Source organism: Euprymna scolopes, chromosome 36 (assembly GCF_053919585.1).
Source record: "Euprymna scolopes isolate OS-2025 chromosome 36, ASM5391958v1, whole genome shotgun sequence".
Taxonomy (NCBI): domain Eukaryota; kingdom Metazoa; phylum Mollusca; class Cephalopoda; order Sepiida; family Sepiolidae; genus Euprymna; species Euprymna scolopes.
In genome coordinates this window covers 50,282,241-50,296,098 of record NC_136517.1, presented here as the reverse complement: position 1 = coordinate 50,296,098, position 13,858 = coordinate 50,282,241, and the positions used below count along the sequence as shown (strand labels likewise).

Genomic DNA, 13,858 nt, shown 5'->3' with positions numbered 1-13,858 from the left:
AAATACGGCCGTCAACTCTTATACATAAAGTATACATGCGGCCGTTTATTTTGGGTCAACTTGTATTTAAAACCCGCTGAGTCATGTCACGTGATCTTGACGTCAGCAACCTCTAATGGCGGTCGGAATTTACAATTTAAGAATGTTGTTATCGGTAAAAAAAAAAAATTAATTAAAGCTAAACTATGAACTTCTACGCTATGGCAACGTTACTAAAGTTATTACCACATTCAAAATAGGTAGATACGATAGTTAAACGAAAAATAAAGTAAAAAAAAAAAAGTGAAGTAAAAAAAAAAAAAAAAAAAAAAAATATACGCTTACAAAAAATATTAACGATCGAAGTTTTTTTTTAAAAAATAAAAACAGCCAGACGCCATTTTCCAGTCTTTAGAGTAAGGCAGACGAAGTGAGAGAGAGATGTCTAGACAGATTCGACAGGGGGGAGGGTCAACAACGCATGCGTCAGATGACGTCATGACCTGATTTACTTTAAATAGTTGATAAACTGAACAAACTTTATATACGCCGCTTTAGTGCAGATAGTTAAGGCCTTGGTTCATTATCTAAACGTTTTGGGTTCGAATCGTGGTGTGAGATGTTTTTTCGATTTTTTAAATTTAAATATTGAACCCTGTATTATTTAAGCAATTTTTCATGTTATTTTTTTTTTGTGTTTTACCCCCCCCCCTTAATTAAAACGTTGTTTTCTTTTCTTACTTTGCTTATAACAATGCTTACATCGTCGTCGTCGTAACGCTCGACGACTTTCAAACATCTTTCACTTCTGGCTGGCCGATTTTATTTTCAAACTGCGCCTCAGGGGTTCGGCTTCGATCCTACATGGTTTCTTTTTTATTTAACATCACGCACCGCTACAAACACTCGGGCAACGCCGGGTACCCTTCGCTAGTTGATATGAAAAACTAAGCGATTATTATGCTTTTAAATTGCTATGTATATTAATACTAAGCTATCTTCCACCTTCATACAATAAAGTAAATCGCACATGTTATATATGGGAGTAAGGGGGAGAAGTATTATTTTTATTATCTATTACATAAAGTAAAGTCCATCTCTTTATCATTTTTATTTTTTCTGTTTTTGCTTTTTGTTATCGAGTTCTTCATACAAAATCAGTACTTAATTCTGCTTTATCAAATTTTTAGCACATCAAGAAATTAAATATAATTGGACTTAATTCTTCCAGAAAATACTTTATATGACTCGGTGTTAATTTTCAAAGGGCCACCATTTTGAAAAAAAAGGTGGGGGGTTAAGGGGGACGTAATTTTGTAGTTTTCAAAGAGTTACTTCCTTTAAGAATACGATTATATTTTTAAGAAATAATAAATATATATATATATATATATATATATATATATATATATAGTTTGAAAAATAAAGGACGGACAACACCAGTTAGGTGAAACTACTTTTATATATAATTAAGTTTTAAATAAAGTAAATGAATAAAATTTCTTAACTTTTTTAAGCCATGTTTCTGAAATTTTTTGAGATGAGGATTGATCTGTATTATTTGGACTGCCATTCTCATCTCTAGTATTATTCTTACATCACTTTGGCCAATGTGACATTCTTCAGGTGTATCTTGAGGAATCTTTCTGTCAAACTCGGGAATCTGCAGTTTCAAACAGAACCCTTTATTTAATTCAGGGGGGGGGCAGCATGCTCAGGTTCCATCAGCCGTGATTGAGAGGTCTTAAATAATTTGCGATTGTCTTGCTAGTATCACCCGCACTGAGGATTGAACCTTCAACCTCCAAAAGAATGTCACTTACTACTGAATTTTACTTAGTACTTTGTCTGTTACACTGCGCGCTTGACATATAAAACTGAATGTCGGGTTACATCAAGATCAAAGTGTAGTATCTGTTCTTCAGCTGCTGCACTTAAGATGGTTTGTACCAGTCAATGGAGGGGAAACCCTCTATACTGGGACAATTATTATTTTTGGTAACCAGAGTGCCCCCTTTTTGACTACTTTTAGGGGAGCTGGTTTTTACCTCACATTAAAAACGGCCTTGTGCCTAATTTGCTCAGTGGGGGAGCAAATAAATACCATCTGTTCTTCAGATGCTGCACTTCTATTTCTTGTTCTCTTTCGGTGGAGGAGAAATCATTCACGACTGAGACAATTTTTATTTTTGTACCTTTTCTCCACGTTAAAAAACGACCCTGGTGTCTAACTCTGTCCCGTGGGGAGGCATAGTAAATAGGTACATCAACTGAAACACTGAGAATAACATTCAAGATGAGAACAAGTAATCCAAATAATCCCCTCCCCCCCCTCAAAAAAAAGCTTATGTTTGTTACTGAATTAGTATATAAAATTATAAACTGATGAACTCTCCGTTTCTTTTTCTGTGTTGTCACAATTTTCCGGGGAAATTGACATTAGTCTGCACCGTTTTCTTTTACTGTCTTTTCAGAAATTCCTGGCCAGAAGAAAAAGAAGAGCAAGAAAAAATCTAAACCTTCCACCGCGATTAATAAACCGGGTCTGCTGATTTATTCTCTTATCCTCTCGGGTGTTGGAATCATGGGCAGGTTGATGCAGGATTATCCACCAGCAGTTCTAGTGATCTTGATTTGGCTAGCAGCCTATGTTTATTGGTTTGGCATGGCAAATGAGGTCCTCTAACAAATCCTGCAAGCTTGTGTTGTTAAAAAACGTGACTGACATGTGAACAGTTGACAGACTATTAATGTTTTAAAAAAAAAATATTAAGAGGCTCCTTTTCTAGAGTAGTGACTTCAAGAAATACTCCTTATTTTTGTTTAAGAGCACAAATGAACCCTAATACTTGACTTTGACTCCACTTTCTAACCAGAAATTACGTTTTTATCTGCCAAATCAAAGTTTGGAATAAAACGTCTCCTGTTGAGCTTATGTGATGGGGGGGGGGGGGTTTAATGAAAACGGTGAAAGCTTATGTGATGGGGGGGGGGGGGGGTAATGAAAATTGACAACAGGGATGTGACCAGTATTTTAATGTCGCTCTTCATTAAATTTTGTCAACTTATGTTATGGGTTATTTCAAACTTTTTTTTTTTTTTTTTTTTATAGGACAACATATAAAGATTGCTGTTGTCTGGATCCATAATAATTCTATACTTCATCTGTACTGTCGTAAATCACTCAAGGAGAAATCCTTCTAGACTGAGGCAATTTAAGTTTTTGTCGCAATTTAGTGCCCCCTCTTCTTTTATAAGAGTTTCCTTTTCCTCGCATTAAGAAACCAATCTTACATCTAAATTTGACATTGTGGAGAAAGAAGCAAGTAAATAAGGCATGAAAAAAAAATGACAAATATTGCAATAACGAGTCCCCCCCCCTCCAAAAAACATTTTGTCTTTCATGATTTTTTAAAGTTTTAAATTTAGTTGATAGATAGTAATTTCTAACGAGAATTAAAGTCAATAGAGAAAAGTCTAGTATTATGGTTCCTCTGTGCTCTTAAACCAAAGCTAAATAGTATTGCTTAAGAGCCACTATTCTACAAAAGAACCAATGAAAAGCCATTTTGTTCAATAACAAGAGCAGAAGTGAACTTATCATATTTCCTGCCACATAAGACCTACTACTTCTTCCCCACCCAAAAAATAGAAACGACTTTCTATGTTTTACATCATAAAACGCATGTTTGAACAAGACTGTGGCAGTTTGAGACTTGAACTAAACTTGCGTGGCTGACTTTACTAAATGTCCGTTTCCAAGCTTATATGATGGCGGAAATACGGTAACAAAAAATTTAAACTGACAGCAGGAATGTGACAGTTGTTTTAATGTCGCTCATACGATTTGTCGACTTGTGGGTTATTGTTTTAAATGTTGGTAAATTTTTTTTTTTTTTTTTTTGCCGACCACCATTTAAAAATTGCCTTTGTGTGGATAAAGAGTTAAACAAAAATATTTTAAATAAGAAATAGCAAAATTTTATGTTCGTGCTTAAGCAATGCAACTTGTATTTCTAAAGTGGAACTCTTCAATATCACTTTGACATTTTTTTTTCATTTCATTTTTTTTTTTGTCTGAGGTTTTTCATTTTATTTTTATTTTCAAATTTAAAATACTTTCCTTTAACTCTTAATGATGTTTTTGAAGGCAATTTTTTGAGTGATTATTGATGCTTGAAAGACATGATTCCAAATCAAATCTCTTTGATATACTTCTGCATTAGAAGAAAAAAATGTCTAAAAATAAGAAGTTTATTTAAAAATAAAAACTCATTTTATTGTATTTTACATGATTGACTAGAGTGCAGTTTTGAAGAGTTATGTAAAACGGGGGAGGTAAGTTTTTTTTTTTTTTTTTTTTTTTTTTTTTTTACAAGAGAGTTGCGACTTATCAAGGTCCAAAGCCCACTTGAGAATAAGGGTTAATTTAATGGATGTATGGTTGTCACGGGACAACAGCAGTAATAATTAATGATGGAAATAAGGTAGAAATGGATTATCTAATGTGACGGCTCAGCAAGAACTTGTTTACATTAGACTTCAAGACTACGATATTGTAGTCAACTGAAAAGCAGGTGCAATGTACAGAGTTCCACAGTTAAGAAGTTTTAGGAAAGAAACTCTGTTAATGGAATTTAAGATTGAAGTTTTAAGAAGTCACATGCAAAATAGAGTAATTGATTTTTATTTTTAATTAAAATTCTGCTCTGTAATTTTTCCTAATGTTTCAAGAAGATATTTATTCTTGCCTGGTTCATAAAATATATCAAAGACTTTTTATTTGGAATTGCAATTTTCACTTATGCCTTTCTATGTGCAAACACTCAATTAGCTAATCAACTAGCTGTACCAGGATGCAATGAAGTTGCATTCAATTAAAAGTGAGTTATTCCCCTTTGTGGATTTTTTTTTTTCTGATTAGTAAAAATGCTTAATTGTAAGGATTGTCTTGGCCAGACTAAGCAATTAAAAAAAAAATTGTAGCAAAGTAACTTATTTATATTTATATTGCCAATAAGATGGTTAAACAATAACAAATACAAATAAAAATTGGATAGTCAGAAGCAGTTCGGTTTAGCTAAAATACTAGTTGAGTTTGATTTTGAAAATCCCACAAGATAATTTTATAGAAGATAGAACACGGATTTTTTTTTTTTTTTTTTTTGCGATCTAATAGATCAGTTTTTATAATGCTATAGAATAAAAAGAACAATTTATCTCCATTTCTCCTGAATATTGCATCGGTTGAGAGATGACTATAATATCGAAATTTTACATGCTTTCATTTCATGATTTATCCTAACGTATCATACCTACACGCATTTATTTGTAAGAATCAGGTTTTTTTTTTAGTTGCAGAAGTTTCTAATAACTGATATGCTTATATTTTTTCCAGCTCTGCTAACAAATAATGAACCAGCAGTATTAATAAATTATAGTATTTTCAGTTTTCCTATTTGTTTATTCTGTCACTGGCTTCTCAGTGCTTTTTACCATTTCTATTTATTTGAAAGATGTCTCTCAGTCATTTATTGAAGTTTATAGTTCATATTCTAGACCTTTTACCCTTATTGTCACTGCTAGTTTTGTATTATTACTCTGGGATAAAGGTTTTTTTTTTCTTTTTATTCTTTTTATCTAGCGGAGTTGGAAAAAAACTTTAGGTTATCCATAACTGTCAAAAGTCAAATAAATGCTTGAAGAATCGTAATTTTATTTTTTTTTTTTAATAGGAAAATGTTTTTTCTATTCATTCATTTTTTTTTAGGCAACAGACAAATCTATTTCTTGTCCTTTTTTTTTTTTTTTTTTTTTTTAATTGCAAAAGTCCGCTTCCATATTAATAAAGAACATTTAAATCGAGACATATTTAAATTTATTTTGGTCACGCAGGTCATTTTAAAATAATTTAATTGGTAATGAATTATGTAAATCATATCTTTTGTTATTAAAATTATTAACATTGATATTGTTAATTCAAGTTATACGTGACAATCTCGTACATTGTCTCTTTCAATGTCTAGAAACAGCCATTCCTTTGCGTAAAATGCCAAGGGAGGTAATTCGGTATATTTTGAAGCAAATGCAAACATTTGCAACTCGACAATGTGAACAAGACCCCCCCCCCCTCCAATTAAATTATAAATTTGTGGAAACAATGAAAAAAAAAAAAATGCTGTCATTTGACTGCATGGGAACGAGTTTGTAAAGCTTTCTTTTTTTTAGGTTGAGGTGCTTTTCTTACATGACTAGAGTAATCAAACTTACAGATTAATGAAAAAAAATGCAAAAAATTTCAGTATTAATAATTATCTAATGTATAAAAGGCGCTGTCTGTCTGTTTCCATATTTCTAAAAGTCGCAAGCCGGCATTAGGGGCCTCAAATGATTGGACTGTTTATGGACTGTTCTTTTATAGGTCTTTAGCTGGTTAAAATAAATTTTAAGGGTCAAAAATGGGTAAAAATTTAAAATTGTTATACATTTTGTACATTCATCTTTATTTTTGATTTTAATCAGTTTTTATGCGCCTCACATTGGTACAGTGGTAACGTCACCAGCTTTGAATGCTAGTTTTGCGTTCGGTTTTGATTCTAACTGATGGCACCCAAATACTTTTTTTTTTACTTTTGAAATCACAACTATAATATCTGAACAAAATCTGAACAAATTAAAATATATTTAAGCATATTTTACAACCAAGCGAAGTTGGGCTCCTCCACCCTCGCTAGTTATAATTTATTATGATTATTAATTATAATGACTATAATGATAATTGATAATTATTATAGTTTATTATAATTATTACTAATTTCCTATGTTTTACTGATAATTTTAAAATTAAAAATGCAATTAAAAGTCCGTTATTTCACAACTTCGATAGGGGAGAAAAATGACGAAACTATGCAACAAGCAAATCTAAGCTTCCAATATTTATATCCAAAGTTTAAAAGACGAGAAGGTTAATTTTGAAAGCTTTTGATCATAGTTTTTGACGTTCAGTCTTGTCCACACTAACCCAAAGAATAGAAAGTGGATCTTGGGTTTACTTTCAGCAGCCTTGCAACTCTCGCACCCCTTTTAGTCCTCACCTTCTATGAGTGATGTTTTTGACAAAGGGGGAAGAATTGCTGCCTTCAGAGTCAAAATCTATCCATCTAGCAGTTGTTGTTGGCTAGTCTTTTGACCTTGAAGTATTTTACTTTTTTATTCTAAGCTCCTTACATGAAATGACTTCATGTCTTGTCTGGAGCGATTTCCATATAAAAAAAAAAATCATGTGCATGATCAGTTATTGATCACAATCCCATTTCAACCACCTAAATACCGTATTCAATCTACGCAATAAGTTATTTAAAATATGTCTAAATACACATGGTTACGTCTTTACAATTTTTTTTTTGGGGGGGGGACAGGTTTACAATTACTGCTATCTACCCGGTGTTGCTCAGGAGCATTTTTTTTTTTTAATTTTTTTTTTATTTAATTTCGTTTTTGTTTGATGTCCCTTCTATTTTATTTTGTCTTTTTTAAAGTTTTGTAATTTTACGTTTTTTTTTTAAACTTAATTCTATGTAGGTTGTCATTAAAAACAATTTCGTTTTGTAATAAAATTGATAAGACGTCTTGCAAAATGTTGATATCTAAATTCCACTAGTTTTGCTAAAAGATAAAGTATAGACATATTTGAACCACTTCCGTCTTGAAATAATTTCTTTTCTATTTTGGGTTTTTAAGTTTTTTTTTTTTTTTTTTTTTTTTTTTTTTTTTTTTTTTTGCTTAGGGTTATTGAAAAAATTTTTTTTAAAAAACATTCAATTAGAGATATATTAGCGTTATAAACTTGTGACTAGCTTGTTTCTTGGAAGTAGCCAAAAAATGTCTGCTCATAGATGTTTGGTTAGTTATTAGTTTATATTTGTGTGTGTGCGTGTGTCACGAGTTGATTGTAAAAATAAAGTGCTCGATTTTAGATTCTGAGAGCAAACACACCATTTTATTAAAAAAAAAAAAATTATACAGTAGTGTCTATTTTATCAAATTTAAAAAAAAAATATTTTATTTCTTTTTGTCATATTGGATCCATGTGGAAGAATGATCAATTCATCAGCACTTTTCAACAGGTATGGCACAATCATGTTGACGCACCGGTTCTCACCAGATCACCAAAGTTAAACAACGTTAAGTATGGCCAGTACCAGATGGGTAACTATTTGGGTAGGCTAGGCACTGTATATACCTTCTGAGAAGATTGAGCGTGGAGCCAGCACCCTCACCCTGAAAAAAGAACTCCTCATGACAAATGCATCTACAAAGTTTTAGATGCTTTCATCTACAAGGCTGTGGGTGGATGGACTTTTCAACAGGCTCAGAAAAAAGTTACATTTATAAACAACGATGTTATATTTGCCTTGTGTGTAGTGTGTAAGAAATTTTATTTGAAGACTTAGGTCGTTCAGTTTATTAGAAAATCGCTGTTGCATGCAAGACCAGATGAACAGACTATGTGACTCCTAATCAGGAGGTGTATCTTTAAAAATTTGAAGAACATAACATTACCAATATCATCTTGGTTCGACACTTTACGTTTGATAAAGTTAATAGAAAAATGATCAAAGTTTCAACATTCTGTTTATTTTGTCACCTATCCAACGGTGTTCTTTCTACCAAACTACATTGCCATAGTTGTGCTTGTTCTTTTTTTTTTCTTTCTGAGCTTTATCTTGTTGAACTATGCTGATGACTTGATCTTTCTATTAGCTGGATCCTACCTCAGATCCAATATGATGAAACCCAACAGACGCATAAGGTAACTTATTTATATCAAATCAAATAGTGTTTTGCTATTGAAGAGGCAAAAGAAATTATAAACTTATCCCACCACTTTTTAAAAATTTTATTTATTTTTATTTATTTTATTTTTTAATTTATTTTATTTATTTATTATTTTTTTTAGACATTTTTTTATTTTGCTTATCTCTGAAATTCCTTCATACCAAAACTAGACGGGTCTTTGTTAAAAATGTTTTTTGTTTGGCTAAGTATGGTCCTGGGTGCAGTTAAAGGAGATCCCTTCTCCCAGGTTTTAACTTCTTGCCCTTTTACAAGCTGGTAGTTTATTGCTAGTAGTATAAGGCGCCCTTACCGGGGAATGCCGATAGTGATATCTAGCTAGGCAGTTTTTGTAGAAGAGTACTAATCGTTATTTTATATCATACGATCCTAATCTTGTGGCGTATCTTGTCGTGCAAGGGGGATAAATTAACCCAATTTAAAACATAGATTAGAATTGCCTCCCTTGAATTCCTATAATCGTGTGGAAAAAGAGATAATCAATTCTTATCGGGAGCTCATCGGTCTGATTGATTTGCTCTCATAGGGCATCAGCGCTCCATTATGAACATAATTAATTGGAAAAGCTAGGTGGATCGACACTTTTCTAGAAGAAAAAAAAAACTTGCGTTCATTTAAAATTTATATTGTAACATCATTCCCTTAATTGATTTGTTTTTATCGCTGAATATAGTTTTTTTTTTTTTTTTTTAAATTCATAATTTTAAGAGATTTTTTATTTTTATTCTTGTTCAGTTTATGAACTGTGCTATTTTATTTATATATGATTTCCAAGTTAAGTTCGATTTTACGCTACCATTGTTAGGTGAAAGTACAGAATAGTTACCTCCACCCTCTCGTGGCTTTCTAAATATTTCAGCATGGTCCGTAACTGCAACCCCCCCCTTTTTTTTTTTTTCACTTTCTACATGATTATACGACTCTTATAATTTATTTTCCCGTCAATGACAAAATTCTTGAACACTCACGGTTATTTTGACGTATATCAACGTATATTATATCTGCCCATTAATCGCAAAATAAAGTTAGATGCGCACAAACTTAGTACATTTTTTTACTTTATATAAAATTCATAAAATATTGATATGAATAATCTCTCAACAATGAAAAATCTTTTTAAAATTCTTAACAGCAAAGATTTATCAAATTTTAACAGATAATGGCGAATTGTACCTTACGATGTGAACGTAAGGGAGGAAACCCTTGTTTTTAAAATTAGCTGAAAAGGCGATTTAAAATTTGAAAAACTGACCTTTTTTTTCTGTTTATATTAGATTGGGAAAACGTTTTTTGTGTGTAAGACGTTGTAATTGGAATTTAATATTTTGTCGAATTCCTGAATCACTTGGAGAAATTCAATAATGAATATTATGTAATTTTGACACATGTGATATATGGAGGAATTTCGAGTCGTTTTAACATTAACAAAAACAATGATATATATAAGATAACAGTAGCACTAAAGAAAGTCGAGATGGATAGCTTTTGTTTTTTTTTTTTTTACTTATTTATTTATTTATTTATTTATTTTTTGTTAAACTTTTTGTTAACATTTATTTAAAACCTGTTTATTAAAACCAGTTTAAACATTTTAAAATGTAAGAAAGTTAGTTTTTTTTAATCATGAATTTTCAAGTTTTATTAAAATCGAGTTACCTCCCTCAACTTTGATTCGTAATGTACAATTGCGCCAGAAAAAATGTTTCCTTGTTTTCGGAAAACAAAAAAAAATCGGTTTTAATTTTTAGCAGTCATCATTTTCCTTCTTTATTTTATTTTATTTTTTTACATTCGGATTTGAAAGGCCTACAAACTTTAGAACCCTTTTAATGCAAACTTTATTTTAGCTGAATGCTGCCATATTTATCACTTTTTGAATCTACTCATTCGCTTTTATTTTATTTCATCTCCGAATAGAGAAGATTTATCTGAATTCTGTTTTTGACTCAGATTTAGCAAAACGACGGCATTTTTCAAGGGAAACTTTAAAAAAAAAATGCTCATTCATTAAATTGATAAAAAATACTTTAGGATGCCCCCCCCCCCATACATGTCGCCATTTATAATTTACTGATATATTTTTAGTTGCACAGTAAAGAGGATTAGGCGATGATGCATGGCTAACTATGATAATAATTTATCCTTTCAATTGTTGTCATTATTCATTCTAATGAAGATAACCAATTTCACTAAAATTACTCGATTGCACTTTTAAGGAGGATAATGTCTCGGTTTTCTATTTCATATTTTTTTCCTCAAGTTTTACTTCACTTTCATTCCAATTATTTAAAAATTTCTTCAGTTTCTTTATTTCTTTCACTTGATTTTCTTTTTATCAAACTTCACCTACTTTTCCTTCCTTCCTCTCGCTCATCTGGTTTTCCACTTTTTTTTAAATATCCACACAATTTTTAAACTGATTTTATAATCCTTGTACATAACTATTTTTTCAACATTAAACTTGTTAGGTTCTGCACGAAAGATGTGTAAAAAATAAGTTGAATGTGAGCGTGATATTTATTTATTTATTTATTTTTTAATAAATGTTTAGTCATTTTCTATGTGTCCATTATTTATTAACTTTTTTTTTTAAAAGTAGTTGGCATTTTTTTTTTTTTTGCTTTAATTTTGATAAAAATAAAAGTGAACAAGAAATTATGAAAAAAAAATGAAGTTATTTATTCATTGAGTAAAAGACTTTTAAAATTTTGAAATGCTTAGACTTTTAATTTTCTTCATGCACAAAATGATATCCCTCTCATTCCTACAGTATTTGAGGAATCTACAAAAAAAAAAAAATTGAAAACTATAGTTCTATTTTGATAAGTTGATTCATTCAAAAAAGACAATGAAAAACTGGTAAATTTTCAAAGAAAATCTTTTTTTTTTTTTTTTTTTTTTTTCAAATAACCATTTATCGGAAGATAATTTTTTTTTTTTTTTTTTTTTTTTTACATTAGATGAACACATAACTATATTCACAAGTTTAATGCTAAATTTTAGAAATACAAAATCAATTAATTTAAAATCACATTTTATTTTTATTTAGTATTTTAAATTTGTGAATATCTATAATGAAAAAAAAAATAAATTGAACTATGACCTCATAAAAAATGCCACTCATGGAATTGTTAAAATTTCTGCCATCCAAACAAACTTATATATATAACTTGTCTACTAATTTCCAATCATGTCAAGCAATTTTAGTTTTCTTTCCAAATCTATACTTTTGTGTTGCAAACACACTTTTTAATATTAAACATTAAGATCCAGACACGTTCCTTTTATTTACACGAGACATTTGAAATTCGTCCAAATCATGTGATAAAATCTCTTCACATCTTTTTATTTAAATAAACGTGTGTTTAATGACGATATAAAGAGATCTTAATCAAAATATGATGTGGCGAGTTTAAGTGTAAATACCATCGTAAAGGTGGGATTTATATATATATATATCTCGAAATCTCTCTTCTGTGTGTATATATTATATAATTTATTTGAATAATGATTTGTTTATAGTTTCTGTGTAGAACCAACCATACTTTTTGGTACAACTGTTGATCTCAGTGCAATGACTGCAACAAAACGACGGACCACGAGGTTTGCATCAGTGTTTCCTTTTTCTGGATGCATGTCTTCACGAAGACGGGGAGTGCATCTCTCCCAGTATAATAAACGTGCCTCCAAATACCAACCAGGAATTTCTACCATAGTACAATACCGGTTTCTTCTGTGGAAAGCAACCATTTACTAAGTCACATGACAAGAATTTGGTTTTAACTGACCATTTGTTAAAAACATTAGCATGTCCAGTGTCGTGACCATTGTAAATTTTTTTATAATAATAAAAATAAATCTTGCTCTTTTATTGAGCACCCTTAATAACCTTGTTAAATTCATTAGTTATCACTCTTGAATACATTTAACCAGATATATAATGGAACCGATGATGATTCCAAGTTATTGATCGATGTTTATGTAGAAAATCCTCAATGAGATTATTATAATCTAAATCATGTGTAAACCGCGTCCAAAAAATAACATTTTAAATTCAAATGTCCTGCAATTTACCAGTATAATCTCTGAGATCAAATAATCGACTGCGTTCGATTAGCAATTTTGATAACTAGTTATGAATTCGCCTATACAGCAGATAATCTAAAACTCCTTGAAAATTTGTATTTCTCTACGACTGAAGTAGATTTATTATTGTAGTGTCAAACCGTAAAAATAATAAAAAAATAAATCCTGAAGTCGGAAGTTAGTCCTTTATATTCACAAACGCAAGTAGGGTGACTTGGAGAGGGTCAGCGCTTTTTCGACGTAAATCCAAATCCTTTAGTCGCTTCATTACTACTACCTTAACTTCAATTTAAGAAATGACAAGAGTGGAAAATATGAAAAGTTAATATAAAATCCAAATCGTTTTCTGGGAATTCAAGGGAGACAACTTTTACTCAAGGTAGGTAAACAGCATAAAAGAAAAAAAAACAAAAAAGAAATTTAAGTTTTGGTATAATGTTTTGCCCCCCCCCCCCGCTCACTTTTAATTTGTAAATAAAGGATCCATTGTAACCACTAATTGCGTAAATATATAATTGTTTTGTCTTTGAAAATAATGTGTGTTCATTGAAAATGTCGAAAAAAATATATATGTAAGAATGCAAATATCTTTGTAAAGGGAGGTAATTCTTGCTTCATCATTTAAGAAAACGGAGATGTTTCTTGGTAATTATTTACTTTTTGCCTTAAACTCATAAAATTTCACTTTATTGTTCCGTTGGTAAAGAAACTATTAGTACATATTCACGCTAAGGTGTGAAACGTACACTACCTAGCAACTTGGGTTCAATTAACTGCGTACAATAGATTTTGAGAACTAAAAGGCACCCCCATTGAACAGCTGTAAAACAACAAAAATAAGACAATTTTAATCCAATTCAAACATCACTTGGTTGAGATCAAGTTTTTGTTTTCTTTTTCTTTCAAATATTTTCGGAGGCAAATAAATAAATGCGGA

At 30.7% G+C, this 13,858-nt stretch overlaps 1 protein-coding gene across 1 annotated transcript in view; it reads left to right on the top strand.

Moving 5' to 3' along the window:
* The window catches only part of LOC145260466 (cysteine-rich with EGF-like domain protein 2), a 75,996-nt gene that overhangs the window by 53,456 nt on the left and 8,682 nt on the right, over positions 1-13,858 (top strand). Inside the window, exon 11 of the mRNA XM_080118544.1 lies at positions 2,454-2,522. Within this exon, the coding sequence (XP_079974670.1) occupies positions 2,454-2,522 (69 nt within the window). The remainder of the gene's footprint in view (positions 1-2,453; positions 2,523-13,858) is intronic.